The 14,728-nt window shown below is 57.5% G+C and overlaps 1 protein-coding gene across 8 annotated transcripts in view; it reads right to left on the reverse strand.

The window, feature by feature from the left end:
* CACNB2 (calcium voltage-gated channel auxiliary subunit beta 2) overlaps positions 1-14,728 on the reverse strand; it is a 290,686-nt gene that overhangs the window by 20,248 nt on the left and 255,710 nt on the right. For 6 of the 8 annotated variants that reach the window (XM_058297891.2, XM_058297894.1, XM_058297895.1 and 3 more), the window contains 3 exons: positions 10,028-10,161; positions 6,390-6,470; positions 6,128-6,186 (listed from right to left, as the gene is read on the reverse strand). In XM_058297891.2, coding sequence (XP_058153874.1) covers positions 6,128-6,186; positions 6,390-6,470; positions 10,028-10,161 — 274 coding nt within the window. Of the gene's footprint in view, positions 1-6,127; positions 6,187-6,389; positions 6,471-9,876; positions 9,897-10,027; positions 10,162-14,728 lie in introns of all 8 variants that reach the window. The other 2 variants (XM_058297892.2, XM_058297899.2) reach the window with 1 other exon arrangement.

Raw genomic sequence — 14,728 nt, forward strand, 5'->3', positions numbered from 1 at the left:
CAGCGGGCCCTGGGGCGCAGCCCACAGCAGAGACAGAAGGCCAGCGTCAAGGAGGGCTGATAATCAGCGGTGGATCACCAGACAACTTGGGATCGCAACGCCTTGTGACAGACGACCGGGAGCCGGGGCGGCCTCGTAGAGGGGAGCCCCTGGGGGGCACAGCCCGGGTCGGGGTGAGGTCGCGGTGCCCACGCCACGCTGGGAGCCGGTGCTGGGCTGAGGGCGGGAGCGGCTGGGCGGGCGGGGAGCAGGCGGGGGCCGTGGGGCTCCCACCTGGGCTGAGTGCTTGGAATTCGTTCCCAAGGCCCGGGAGAGCTTCCCAGAGGCGGGCGCAGGGAGGGACGCAGCCTTACAAGGAAGCAAAACAAAATCAAAAAAGAAAACCAAAAAACCCAAAATAAAGCGTTACGGCTGCTCCATGGAAAACACGCCCAGGCCCGGGGCTGGGGGATCCTTTAGCCGGCACCCCGCGGCTTTACTTGCCGCAGCTTGTGGGAGAGGTGCAAAAGTCATGGCGGCTTTGCGCTGCTGAACTTTGCCGTGTGATATTGGAAGACGTTCTTAATAACTGTGGTTATGGTGTACATCGTTTTAATGTGCGCTTCTCGCTTTATGTGTTTTGCTAATGACTTAACGCTTTGTTTATTTTGTATTCATTTTAGACTATGGAAATGATGTTAGACAAAAAGCAAATCGGAGTGATTTTTTTTATTTGAGTTCAAAATGGGTCGTAAAGCAGCAGAGACCGCTCACCACGTCAACAGCACACTTGGCCAGGGACTTCTAACGAACATGGTGCGGTGGGCGTTCAAGAAGTTTTGCAAAGGAGACGAGAGCCCTGAAGATGAGGAGCGCAGCAGCCGGCCATCGGGAGGTGACAACGACCAACTGAGAGCAGTCACTGGAGCCGGTCCTCTTACAAGGACACAAGAAGTTATCAAAGAACTCAACGTCGACCATTCTATGGTCATTAGGCTCAATAAGTGAGTGCCTCACGAGCTGACCAAAAGTCAACAGAATCATCATTTGAAGTGTCATCTTTTTTTAAAGATTTATTTTTTATTTATTTCTCTCCCCTCCCCCAGTTGTCTGCTCTCTGTGTCCCTTCGCTCTGTGTTCTTCTGTGACCGCTTCTATCCTTAGCAGCAGCAGCTCTCCGTGTATGCGGCGCCATTCCTGGGCAGGCTGCACTTTCTTTCGCGCTGGGTGGCTCTCCTTACGGAGTGCACTCCTTGCGCGGGGGACACCCCTGCGAGGAATGGCACCCCTTGCATGCATCAGCACTGCACATGGGCCAGCTCCACACAGGTCAAGGAGGCCTGGGGTTTGAACCTTGGACCTCCCATGTGGTAGATGGATGCCCTATCCATTGGGCCAAGTCTGCTTCCCCATCTTCTCTTATTCTACGCAACAACAATTAACCATTTCTCAATCTGATTGTGATGTGCGACAAAAAGTGGATTTTATACTACAATTGATGATGACCAGCTCAGTGGTTGGACCAAGAAGCAGCTCCAAAGCACTTCCCAAAGCCAAACTTACACCAAAAAAAGATCATGGTCCCTGATGGGTGGTCTGCTGCTCATCTGATCCACTACAGCTTTCTGACTCCCTGTGAAACCATGACATCTGAGAAGCATGCCCAGCAAATCCATGAGAAGCACTGCATTAGTCAGCCAAAGGGGTATTGATGAGAAATACAGAAATCAGTTGGTTTTTATACAGGGTACTTATTTGGGATAGAGGCTTACGGTTACCAGGACATTAAGCACAAGTTAACTTTTCTCACCAAAGTCTGTTGCTTCATGTTGGAGCAAGACGGCTGCGGACGTCTGCAGGGCTCAGGCTTCCTGGGCTCCTCTCTTCCAGGGGCTCGCTGCTCTCCAGGCTCAGCTCCTCTGTTCTCTCCACAAGGCCATCTGTGGACTATCGCTACCAGCTCTGTCTCTCTCCCCAGGGTTTCTGCTGTGTCTAAGGAGCTGTCTCCATTCCTCTGTGTTCTTCTCCTGTGTGTTCACCTCCCAGGCTCCAGCTCAAAACTCCAGCATCAAAAACCCCCACTCTGCCCTTTGCCGTTCATCTGCAAGTCCCCGCTACTGACAAGGCCCAGTCAAAGCTCTAATTATAATTTAATCATGCCCAGGTACAGACCAGTTTACAAACACAGTCCAATACCTATTTTTGGAATTCATGAACCATATCAAACTGCTGCATGCACTGAACACCGCACCACCTGCAGCTGACATTGGTCAACAGAAGGGGCCCAATTCTCCACGACAACGCCCGACCGCACGTCGCACAACCAGAGCTTCAAAAGTTGAACGAGTTGGGCTCGGAAGTTTTGCCTCATCCGCTTGTTCCCCTGACCTCTTGCCAACTGTCTACCACTTCTTCAAGCATCTCGACAACTTTTTGCAGGGAAAACACCTCCCCAACTAGCAAGATGCAGAAAATGCTTTCCAAGAGTTCGTCGAATCCCAAAGGACAGATTTTTATGCTGCAGTAATAAACATACTTATTTCTCATTGGTAAAAGTGTGTTGATTGTAGTGGTTCCTATTTTGATTAATAAGATGTGTTCGAGCCTAATTATGATGATTTTAAATTCACGGCCCAAACCTGCAGTTTCTCTTGCACCAACCTAATAGCAAGTTTTGACATCAGGGAGTGTGAGTCCTCCCACTTCCTTCTTTTTCAAGGCTATTTTGGCTATTGCTAGTTCTACATTAGTCAGGCCTTGGTGTTGAATTTGGTGATCTTTTTTTTTTTCCTGTGGAGTCTTGACTATTGATATTAATTCAGATCTTTCGAAGGAGTCTGATCTGTGGGTTAAAAACTTTTTTCTGTTTAGTTGATTTTGAAGTCAAACACCAGAAGCATTGTAAACGATGCCATTTCTCAATAATTTCAGCTCACATTTAACATAGGTTTTAAGAAAATTGCTTTAAAAATGTTAAACTACTAATTGCAGTGCCTTTTTATATTTTATAATGGAGCTAATAAAACTAAGATCTATTTTATCTTAAAATATTTTGCCTTAAATTAAAAAAATATTGTGATAACATACATACAACGTAAAATTTGCCATTTTTACAGTGTTGTACGTACGATTCATGGGCATTAATTACATACATAATGTTGTGCTACCATCTCCACTATTACCAAAACCTTCATCGCTCCAAAAAGAACACCTGTCCCACCGAGCGCTGGCTTCCGCGCCGCCTCCTGTGGCCGCTCATCTCCTCCCTGCCCTGAGCCGGCGTAGTCCAGCTATCTCCTACAAGTGACATCACACTATCTGACAGGTGGACTTGGGGAGGCGGGGGGGCAGCGGGTGTCTTGGGGTGCCCTCAGTAAGGAACCGGCTGCGGGGGGTGGGGGCGCGGAGGGGAAATTAGGGTTCTGCCTCTGGATGGCCCGAGCTGCATTGGGGAGCCTGGAGCCCGGGGACTCCCGCCGGCTTTCACCCCAGGAAGGACGAGGCCCCAGTGAACGACGTCTGGGAGAGGCAATAAAAAGCATAATTGTGGGGCTACCCGGACGGAACACTGGCAGTCCTCCACGAACTGAGGATTTTCTGAAAATCTCACGGAGAACGTGGGCAAGCAGGAGTGGAGACGAGCAGTCCCGCGGCCGAGGGGCAGGTGGGGGCCGAGGGTGAGCCGTGGGGCCATGGGGACACCATGGAGCACGGGATGCTGCGCCAGGGAGGCAGAGCTGGTTACTCCAGAAGGTCCTGCCACTTTTACGCGGCTCCCTCAAGTCCAGCCTCATGGGCACTTCCTCTGGGGACCTCACCTGGCAGGCCCAGACGAGAGCGCCGCCAGGAACAGGGGACCAGGGCACGGCGCGACAGCCCCACCTGATTTCATGTCTCCTGGTGAAATGCCCCCATGGAGGACGTCTTGGCACGCAGGCCTGCTGTGCTGTGCTGGCGGGTGGCTCTTCCAGGTTCAGAGGCGCCCAGTTTAATGAAGAAGGCCTCCTGCCCTCGGCCGCAGAAGGCCGTGGTGACCCGCGCCAGGAGCAGGGTGCCTCCTCGAGGGCGCCGGGGGCTCGTGTGGACAGCTCCCATGTGAGGAGTGCCCAAGAACCCTGAGGTGCGCCAGGGGCGGCCGGCCGGCGGCTCTGGAGGCAGAGCTGTGCCTCAAGTCCCGCGAGGTGATGGACGGAACACCTGGCCAGGCAGGCCTCAACGAGAACCTGCTCCCACCTGTGCTCCCTCCTGCCAGCCCCTGTGTGGCCGGGCGCCGACCCCGTCTGTCTGTCCCGCTGTGAAAGCTGCCCCCCTGCCCTCACTCCCGTGCCACACGTCACGTGAATCACAAGTGGCTACGGGACGAGCTGTACGAGGAGCTTGGATGCCCAGACACCTGCGCCCTCAGGGGCGTCAGGACGGGGAGGCCCCCTGAGCAGGGGCTCAAAGCCCCCCTGGGGACATGGCGTGGCTCCTGTGCCTCCAGTCGGCCTGTCACGTCTAAAGGGCACGACGGTCCTGGTGGCCTCGCCTTACGGGGCGCCCTGGGGCCACTGGCTCCCGGTGGCCCGTCAGTGGACACAGCAGGCTCCTGAAGCCACAAACACCTGCTTTTCCTCCACAGAGCCTGGCACAGAGGAAACTGTGGGTGCACTGGGCGAGTGTGGGGGAGCAGGGGTGAGTGTGGGGCAGCAGGGGGAGGGGGAACAGCGGGGGAGGGGGCAGCAGGGGTGAGTGTGGGGCAGCAGCGGGGGTGAGTGTGGGGCAGCAGCGGGGGTGAGTGTGGGGCAGCAGCGGGGGTGAGGGGGGCAGTGGGGGGAGGGGGAGCAGCAGGAGTGAGGGTGGGGCAGCAGGGGTGAGTAGGGGAGCAGGGGTGAGTAGGGGAGCAGGGGTGAGTGTGGGGCAGCGGGGGTGAGGGGAAGCAGCGGGGGTGAGGGGAAGCAGCGGGGGTGAGGGGGGCAGTGGGGGGAGGGGGAGCAGCGGGGGGGGGAGCAGCAGGGGTGAGGGTGGGGCAGCAGGGGTGAGTAGGGCAGCGGGGGTGGGGGAGCAGCGGGGGTGAGGGGGGCAGCGGGGGGAGGGGAAGCAGCGGGGGGAGGGGGGGCAGCAGGGGTGAGGGTGGGGCAGCAGGGGTGAGTAGGGGCGCAGAGCGGGGGGGCTGCAGAGGGAAAGCCCGGCCCGCCCTGCGCCCGCCAGCCGCCGCCCTCCGGGGAGCTCGCGGGGTGGCGCCAGGCCCCCGCCCCCGCAGTTCGCCGCACGCGCGTGGGCAGCCTTTGCCCCGACGGCCCGCGGGCACCTCGCACCGCCGCACGCCCCTGCTGCGGGCTCCTGGGCCCGCGCCGCTGACCCTCCCCCAGGAGCCTGAGAGCGGGAGCGGGGTCGGAGGTCGGGGGTCGGGGGTCGGGGCCCTTCCCCAGGGCCGCAGGGGCCCCCGCGGCGGCGCCCTCGGGCAGCAGAGCAGGGCCGTGGCTGCAGGAGGCGCGGGGGTGGGGGTTGGGGGTCCGCAGGAGGCGCGAGGGGTGAGGGGGCGGCCCGCGGGCCCCGGCAGGACCCCCGCGACTGGCAGAGGGACAAGGGGCGCCTGGCCGGCAGCAAGGGGTGACCCGGGGCTGAGAGGCTGGACTTGGGGCGCTCCCACGGCAGGGGCAGGGGCGTCGAGGGGCGGGGAGCTGGGGGCGGCGCGAAACGGCGCGGGGAGTGCGGGGTGGGGGGGGGGGTCCCCACAGGCGCCGGGCGCGGGGCTGGGGCTACTGGGGGCACGTTAGGGCAGCCGGGCTCCCCAGAAGCCCCGGGGGGCGCGCTCCAGGGCAGTGGGACCTGGGCAGGGAAGGCCAGGGCGGGGGTCCCGGGCCAGCCCCGGTTGTAAAGAGGGTGCTCGGGCCCCGCGGCCCCTCCAGCCAGCGCCAGGTGGGCGGGCCCCCCCGGGCCCGAGGCTGCTGGGGATGCCCCTGGATTGGTTTGGGGGTGCAGCCCAAGTGGAGCGGGTTCTGGACAGGCAGCTCCCCGAAGGGCCCGCGGGGTCGGCGGAGGGGCCCCCACGAGTGGGACCAGCGGGTGCAAGCAAGGGCTGCGGCGGGGCGACCCCTCGTCTCCCGCTGGGCCCCCCCACCCCCGGCAGCGTGAAGCCGCCTGCCCGGGTCACTGAAATACTCACCGCCCTTCAAATCTGTGTTTCAAAAAGTCAAACAAGGCTTTTTGCATCATATCTGTGACCTGAAATTGAGCAAACAATAAATTAAGACACCCTAAAAATAGTGGGGTAGGAGGGAGGGGTGGGGGAGGGGGAGGGGAAGGGGAGAAGGGAGAGGGTGGGATTGGGGAAAGGGGGGGTGGGGTAGGAGGGGAGGGGCCCGGGGTGGACGGAAGGAGTGGGGGCGGGCGTGCAGGGTGGGGGGCGCGCGGTGGGGGGCGCGCACCTCGTAGCCCTTCAGCGAGGGCCCCACCAGGACCACCGGCCGCATGGAAGGCACCACGTCGTAGGGGGGCGCGTGCTCCGCCTGTGGGGGAGGGGGGCCTTCAGGGCGGGGCCGAGACCCCGCACCCCCACCTTGGGCTGCCCCCCGCTGCCTCCCAGGTCTGCCTTCCCCTGCCTCCTTGGGGACGGCCCGGCCTGGGGCGCTCCCCTCACCTCTCCCGGCGCTTCCCCGGCGCCCGAGAAGGTGCTGGCCTGGGGGCTGCAGCAGGGCGCGGCCGGGCAGCTAAGGGTTAACTCAGCCCGGCAGCCCCTGGAGGAGAGACCCCTCCTCACCTTGGCCTCTCACCTGTGTACACCCCGACTTCTAGCTCACCCGGGCACCTGAACACCGCCCCTTACTGTGCACGTCTCCGCGCACCTAGCCGAGAGGAAACGGCCCGCACACCTGTCCCGGCATCAGGGCCGGATCCCCTCCCGTGGCCCCTTCCCGTGGCTGGGATCCACGCCGCTGGGCGTTAGAAGCCTGACGCTGAGGGCTGTGTGTGTGTGTGGGGGGGGTGAAGGTGTGATAATCAGTCCAACCCTAGTGGCCTCAAAAGGTTCCACGTCACCCTGCAGCCCCCTGCTTCCCAAGGAAGGTGCAGGTGTGTCCTGCTACCTCACTAGCTCGCCCCCTTGTCCTTTCTGCAGTAAACTCTTCCATTTTGGAAGAGAAGGGAGTGGAGCTAAGTTTTGTAGCAATTTCTAAAAATATTAAAACTTTTCAGTTTGACTGTGCTAAATAATTAAAATAAAGATTTTTTTAAAAGTTAGCTCATTTCTTTGATTATATTATAACTGGCTATTTCAAAATGTTAACTGGATCTCAAAATGACTTTATTTTTAAATGCAGAGAAGAGATCGGGTCTTAGACACTGAACAACCTGTAGCATTGTTTTAAGAATCCATTTGCATTAAGCAGTGTCTTTAAAAATGTATTTTAAAAATAAAAAATGTCCTTTAAACTATTTTAAGAATTTGATAAACCAATGTACAAATATAACTTTTGCAGCCTGTTGCTTGAGAACATTTTTGTTGTTGCTTCCAATTGCCCATGACAAACTTTTGGGTTCTGTTTGAATTTAAGTTAAGGCAGCAATTGAAAAGCATCTCAAATTAAAAGCTGGTAGTTTGCCAATAGCCATAGACAATATAATCAGAGAGAAAACACGGCTACAATGTTAAACTGCTGCTTAAAGCTCACCTAGTAGTCACGATTAATTTGAATAAACACAATAATTTTTAATAAGCATTTTTTAAACAACAAAAAAAAAGACAAGACAAGCATAACACAGTGACAAATGGCCACACGAGCGCCACTCGAAAGCAATCTAAGACGTGGGAAACCATCTCGCCGTTGGCCCTCAGGTCACGTTCTGCTTCTGAGCTCTACCCTGAGGTCCACCACGTAATCAGCCGCAGAAGGAGGCAACCCCAGCATCTCCTCGCGGTCGCCACGTGGGGCCAGCCCTCGCACGCAGCGCTGGCGTGCTCTCCTGCCTTTGCAATGAGAATGGCAGAGTCTAAGGAATGCATTTTAGAAACAGCTTCCAAGAAACTGTATTTCAAGTCTTTCTGTATCAAGCAGCCAAAACTGAAAAATTTCCAGTTCCTTCGCTCTCTGCCCATTAGCCAAGAGTTGGCCAAGCTTTAAAGAGCCAGCTTCAGAAATCACCTTGTTTGATGGAATATCGGTTCTTTTGCCCTATTTGACAAGGATACCATCGTTTTCATCTGCCCTTTCCTACTAGCCTGTTTTGTTTTAATTCATCAGTGGAAAAATAGCAATAAGTACGCAGTTCTAAAGTTTTGAGATTTCAGAGGCAGCAACCTCAAAAACCTGGCTTGTGTAGAGACAGTGTAGCTGATGTACTGCTCTGATGCAGTAGATTGGTGGACTGGGAGTATCTGTACACTGGGAGTATATGAGGATACTGGGAGTAGATCAGTACACTGGAGTATCTGTATATTGGGAGTATCTGTATATGAGGAGTATCAGTATACTGGAAGTATATCAATATATTGGGAGCATCTGTCCACAGAATAGATCAGTGTACTGGGAGTATCTACACTGGGAGTATATCAGTATACTGGGAGTATCTGTATATTGGGAGTATCTGTATACTGGGAGTATATCAGTGTACTGGGAATATCTCTACACTGGGAGTATCTGTATACTGGGAGTATATCAGTGTACTAGGAGTATCTGTACACTGGAAGTATCAGTGTACTGGGAGTGTCTGTACACTGGGAGTATATCAGTGTGCTGGGAGTATCTGTACACTAGGAGTATATCAGTGTACTGGGAGTATCTGTACACTGGGAGTATCTGTACACTGGGAGCATCTGATTCGGCCAGGGAGGCTCACTTCCAAGCTTGGCGTGTGGCCGCGGTTGTGACCTCAGCAGGGAGCTTCAGCGGTGATGAGAAGGCGGGACCAGGAAGCTGGTTCTCTCCTAGGGGTTGCCAAGCCTGGCTTTCTGTGACAACCCAAAACCCAGGTGTCAGTTTCGGTTCCACTGCGAACAGAGCCTCATAACCTTTGTAAGAACCGTCACCGCCACGTGCCTGGTGCCTCACCGCCTCCCTGGAGCTCTTCCACGAGCAAGACGCCCATTTGCTCCTTCAGAGGGCTGGGAGGGACGGGACGTCACTGCACATCTGTGCGTGGGAATGGACCCACAGTGGGCGGCGTGAAGGTGACGGCTCTGAAGGCCAGCCCGCCAGCCGAGGAGGGGGTGTGGGAAAGGAGTGGGGAGGGGAGGGCGGGGCTCCTGAGAACCAACGCCTGGAGCTAGAAAACATGCTGAGGGGAAACAGACTTCCGTCTGCAGTACAGAGCTTGGACAGTCCCGAGGGCTGTGGCCGGGGACAAGGGCACCCGCGTGGCGCTGTGGGAGGCTGATCGCCCGACAGGCGAGGGCCAGCCCCTGACCGGTAGGGAGCAGGGGTGTTCATACATGACAACAGGGGAAACGCACAGCCAATACCAAGCGCGCCTGCGTTTCCCAGCCCACCTGCAGAGCCTGCACCTAGTGGGTCAGAAGCGCCAATACTGACCGCCTTAAAAACAGAATCGGCTCTTAGAACAAGCCACGTTTCTTGATGTCATGAATCAGAATCTAACACCCGTTTTAAGGTGCTTGGCTATCAGCTTAAGAGCTGAGAAAAGACCGACCAGGCAGGGTAGCACAACGGCGTGCACCGTTGGTAGGACGGCCGCGCACGCCTGCGCCCCCCGCACCCATGGCCTGGCACAAAGGGCCACCGTATTCCATCAAAAAGGGTGAGCCCTGCAGCGGCGCCTTCAGGGCCCTGGCTGCATTCAGCTGGTCTGGAACGCACGCATGCAGTCGGCTGTCAGAGCGGCGCTCTCCTGGCGCGGACACGATGGCACGTAATACAACGGCGGGACGGCAGGACAGAGGCGGCCCGCCCTGGCACTTACCGGTCTCTGCTTCTGCTTAGCTACAGCGGCAGGGGAGGAAACAGACAACAGAGCATGCACGTTATTGGCTGGCCGAGGACGCGGACATCGACAGACGAGTGTGGCGTGGAGCGGGGCGGGGGGCAGCGCGGAGCGTGGAGGCCCACGTTACCTTCTTAAAGAAGGGCACTCTTTTCTCTTTGGAGTGGGGTGATGTGACACAGTTTGCACTGGGCTTAGGGGAGCGGTGGTTGGCTGGAATATCATTTTCTTCTGCATCTAAGCCAGTGGCATCTATGTCTATAGCTATATACAGACAAACAATTCAGAAATGGTCAGGCGGACGGGAGAGGAAGAACAGGTTAGAAACAAAATTGAACGTTAAGGTCAATGCCAGGCAACCAATCGTAACGGAGCAGAACAACTCTCGCCAGCGCTGTTTGCTGGGGCAAACCCATGTCACCCCACGCCTTCTAAGTATAGCTGGAGAGACACGTTTGATTTGTAGTCTCAAATATCACATCACTTTTCGTAGGGACTGTGTGGAAGGGCAGAATACGTCCCTCGACCTCCTACGATATTTTAGAAGATCGGTGACATCGGGACCTGTGTCACCACGTGTCTCAGGAGTTTCGTTTTGTTGATCTTGCGTGAAAATGAGGCCAATGTGGAAAGGTTCGCTAAGATCGCGATGGGCAGCGGAGGGAAGTGACGCCTGGAAAATGCTAAACCAGGACAGCACACGGCTGGCTCTGGGGGCCGGCGTCCGGGAAGGGGCCCGAGGAAGGCGGCCTCCTGCGCCTGGCTGGAGGCTGGCTGGAGAGACCGCAGGCCACGAGGTCCAGGGGAGCCGCAGGGCACGCGGACAGTGCCGCAGAGCCCGGGCTTACGAGGGCGGGGGGCGGCGCGCAGGACCCCGAGATTCCGCCATCCCTGGATCCAGGGCATGGGCCCTGCTGCTCAGCAGGCTTTCGCATTTAAAACATTTCAACCCCAAAACCGTGCTTAAAAAGTTAAGTGTTAAGCCCCCTCTCAATATAGAGAGGGAGTGGACATCACCATTCCAGGGTCCACAGGATGGAGGAATAGAGTATGGGTTAGAGTGGACTTACTGATATTCTACTATGGAAATATTGTGATTAGTAATGGAAGAAACTGTAGCATTGATGTGGGGAAAGTGGCCACGGCAGTTGCTGAGGGTGGGGAGAGGAAGAAGAGATATGACACGGGGGCATTCTCAGGACTTGGAATTGTCCTGGGTGGTACTGCAGGGACAGATGCTGGACACAGTATGTCCTGCCATGGCCCACTGGGTGGACTGAGGGAGAGTGTAGACTACAATGTAAACCACTCTCCATGAAGTGCAGCAGTGCTCCAAAATGTATTCACCAAATGCAGTGAATATGCCATGATGATGAAAGAGGTTGTTGATGTGGGAGGAGTGGGGGGAGGGGGTTGGGGGGTATATGGGGTCCTCTTATATTTTTTTAATGAAACATTTTTTTAAAAAATAGAGATAAAAAAAATTAAGTGTTAAGTGAAGAGAAGAGCATCCTCTCATTTTGCAGTTTACAAAATCCTGCCGTGTGCATTTACCATAGAATTTTATCTATGGCAGAGTGAGAGCTGGGGAGGATTTTACAGGTCGCTTCAGCTCTCTCCTTTTTAAGTTGAGAAAGACAGATGCATGGAGGGTCGGGATGTGCTGGTGGCACGGACTCGCCTCCTCGCTCCCCACCTGGGGTGCTGGGTCGGGGCCCTTACCTCCCCAAAGGGGCTCCTGTCCTCGGGAACACAGTTCAGGGCGACGTCCCAGGACTGAGCTGGGAAATTACTCTGTGATTCCAACTCCTGCGGAAGGCGTCCTCATGCGTGCCAGCTCGCTGCCGGGGACCGCGGCGCGGTCAGCCTTAAGGGGCAAGTGACCGTCTTCTAAGAACAGCCCGCCGGGCGTGGGGACACAGCCACGGCCCCCGCGGAGCCCAGCTCGGGGATGGGGACTCCCATCAGCCACCTGCAGCCTCCCGGAGGACAGGAGCGTCTGGCCGGTGTCCGCCCACTGGTCGCCTCCGAGCACCACAGCTGCTTGGGGACTGTGCTCCCTGACAACTAGGGTCTGTAACTGGCCGCTCCTTTATGTGACTAGGAAGACAGCCCACGATGGCACGGCCGCCGGCCTCCGCACGCGCCACCGCCGACGCCAGCGCGGGCTGCCCACAGGTGCGGCAGGGTTTCGTCTCCAGCGAAGCGCTCCAGGTGCTGGGAGACCCGCCAGGAATGGAGCCTTCCTCCCGCCCCCTCTGGGCGCCGACGAGCGCACGGGAGGGGCCGCGCCACTCGGAGATGCGCCAGGGCCGTGGCCGGAGGCGGGCTTTTGGGCCCCCTTGAGCCAGCCTCTGGGCCCCCGGGACGCTGCCTCGTGGGGCTTTAGATCAGCCAAAGGCTGAGGGATGCTCTGCCTCGAGCCCCCGCCGAGGACCCTTCCCTGGGCCTTCCTGGCCTGGAGGAGGGCGCGGGGTCCGTCCTTCCTGACTGCCGGGGTCCCGGCCGGTGTCAAGCGCAGGTTGCGTGGGCCCCCGAGCCCTTCCTTCCCTGGCTGGAGGGGGCTGTGGCACCGCGGCTTCCTGACCCGAGACCAGCCGGCCCGGGCGACCGGCCAGGGGTGGCAGAGCTGGCCAAAGGCCTTCAGGACTGGCCCCGGGAGCTGGTCTGGTCCCTGCTGGGCTTGGCTGCTGGCTTTAAGCAAGAGTGGGTGGAGGGGAGAGTCCAGCCGGCGCTGCCCGGGCGCCCGGCTCCCCACCCACAGCCCGAGCTGGCAGGGAGCTGACTCGTGTTTGGACCTGAGGGCTCCAAATCCCCAGCCGAGAACTTCCCGACGTCCCAGCCCTGCTGCAGCACGATGGGTGTTCAGGTTACCTTACGCCCCAAAAGCCCCGGGTTCACTCAGAAACAGACTTCCAAGCCCTGCGGGCGCTTTCAGAAACACGAAAGAGCTCTACCAGGTCAGCTGCCAATTTCAACTCTTCTCCGAGTTCTGAAACTCATGAGATCCCCAGGGGTGCAGCTTGTTTCTCATTCCCCCCGTGTCTGCCTCGGCAACACTGGCACTTACCTGGGCACAGCTGCTTCCGTGTATCTGAAAAACATTTCTTCCATTCTGTTTTGTTAGAGACCTTGGGAATCTTTTTCTGAAATTTTAACTTTTTAAACCTTCGACCCTTGGGTGCAGTTGACGTGTGAAATGGGGCAGCATGTGCACACACACGTGTGGGGATGAGCGTGCACCAGGTGCTGGCTGCATGTGCACGCGTGTGGCGATGGGTGTGCATTAGACATGGGCTGCAGTGTGTACGCGTCTGTGGGGATGGGCGTGCATCGGGTGCTGGCTGCGTGTGCACAGTGTGGGGATGGGCGTGCATTGGGCTCTGGCTGCTGCGTGTGCACACACATGTATAAAGACGGGGTGTGCATTGGGTGCTGGCTGCAGGTTGTGCACACATGTGGGAATGGGTGTGCATTGGGTGCTGACTGCGTGTGCACATGTGGGGATGGGTGTGCATTGGGTGCTGGCTGCAGTGTGTGCACATGTGCGGATGGGCATGCATCGGGTGCTGGCTGCGTGTGCACACGTGGGGATGGGCGTGCATCGGGCGCTGGCTGCAGTGTGTGCACACGTGGGGATGGGCGTGCATCGGGTGCTGGCTGCGTGTGCACACGTGGGGATGGGCGTGCATCGGGCGCTGGCTGCAGTGTGTGCACACACGTGGGAATGGGTGTGCATCGGGTCCTGGCTGCATGTGCACATGTGGGGATGGGCGTGCATCGGGCACTGGCTGCAGTGTGTGCACACATGGATAAGGACGGGGTGTGTGCGGGCACCAGCTGCTGCCCCAGGGCACGGGGGTGGATTTTCCCTCTGAGAAGCCTTGAGGCCATCCGGGTACACTGACCTGAGGCAGATGCCTGCGGTCCCTGGTTTTGGAGGGTTGGGGAGGGGAGGGGCTCTGGGAGCAGGGAAGAGGAAGAGTAATCACAGGCAAGTGTACAAGGCGGCTGCCTTCCCTGGAGGCAGGTGGGGCCGCCTTTCTCTAGAACTTTCTGGAGTCTTCCTGCAGGCCCAGCTCTGGGAAGCCCGCTTCAGTGACACCTGGTACGTGGCGTTTTAAATCAACTGATTTTGTTGTTTTGTATTAAACTCTTCATCGAACCTTATGGTATGACCGACATCCAGGTACAAAAATGAAATGTTATTTTGCAGATGCACTGGTGCGTTTCGCAAAAGTGCAGGTGCCTTCCCTGACTGCTGCTGAGATGACCAGAAGGCTACGCTGTGGGCAGGGACAAGAGCGGAACCTTCCAGCTCCAGGGAGGTGGGCTGCGTGGGGGCCGCGGCGAGCTCAGCCTGCCGGAGCCGTCTCCCTTCGCGGGAGCCCAGGGCCCTCCCCAGGGGCTCTGAGCTCATCGTTAGGATCTATAGGAAAAGTGAAGGTGTAGCGAGCAGTGCCTGCAGCTGAGGGGTTCAGAAGGAGAAGGGCTCAACCATTTGCCGGGCCTCTCAGGGACGACTCGCCCGACGGGCTGGGAAGGGAGCTGCTCAGCGCCGTGCCCCAGGGCTCAGGGGCCCACCTGCACGTTCTACCTTGTTTAACTGAGAGGCCTGGACCTACTGCAGGTGACAAGGACGTGGAGTTTGCAGGCACGATGCATTCTGAAACAGTTTATTTTCGTGATGCTCCCATTTGGCTCTCCTAAAAAGTCCTACAGGTTTTTGCTAAAGAGCCCTGGATTAGTCTCAAGAAAGGCAGCCAGCCTTCAGGAGTGATGTGGTCGTTAGTAACTGGAGAATCCTGTGCTGAAACACATCAACTGCGGA

Source organism: Dasypus novemcinctus, chromosome 5, assembly GCF_030445035.2.
Source record: "Dasypus novemcinctus isolate mDasNov1 chromosome 5, mDasNov1.1.hap2, whole genome shotgun sequence".
NCBI lineage: Eukaryota > Metazoa > Chordata > Mammalia > Cingulata > Dasypodidae > Dasypus > Dasypus novemcinctus.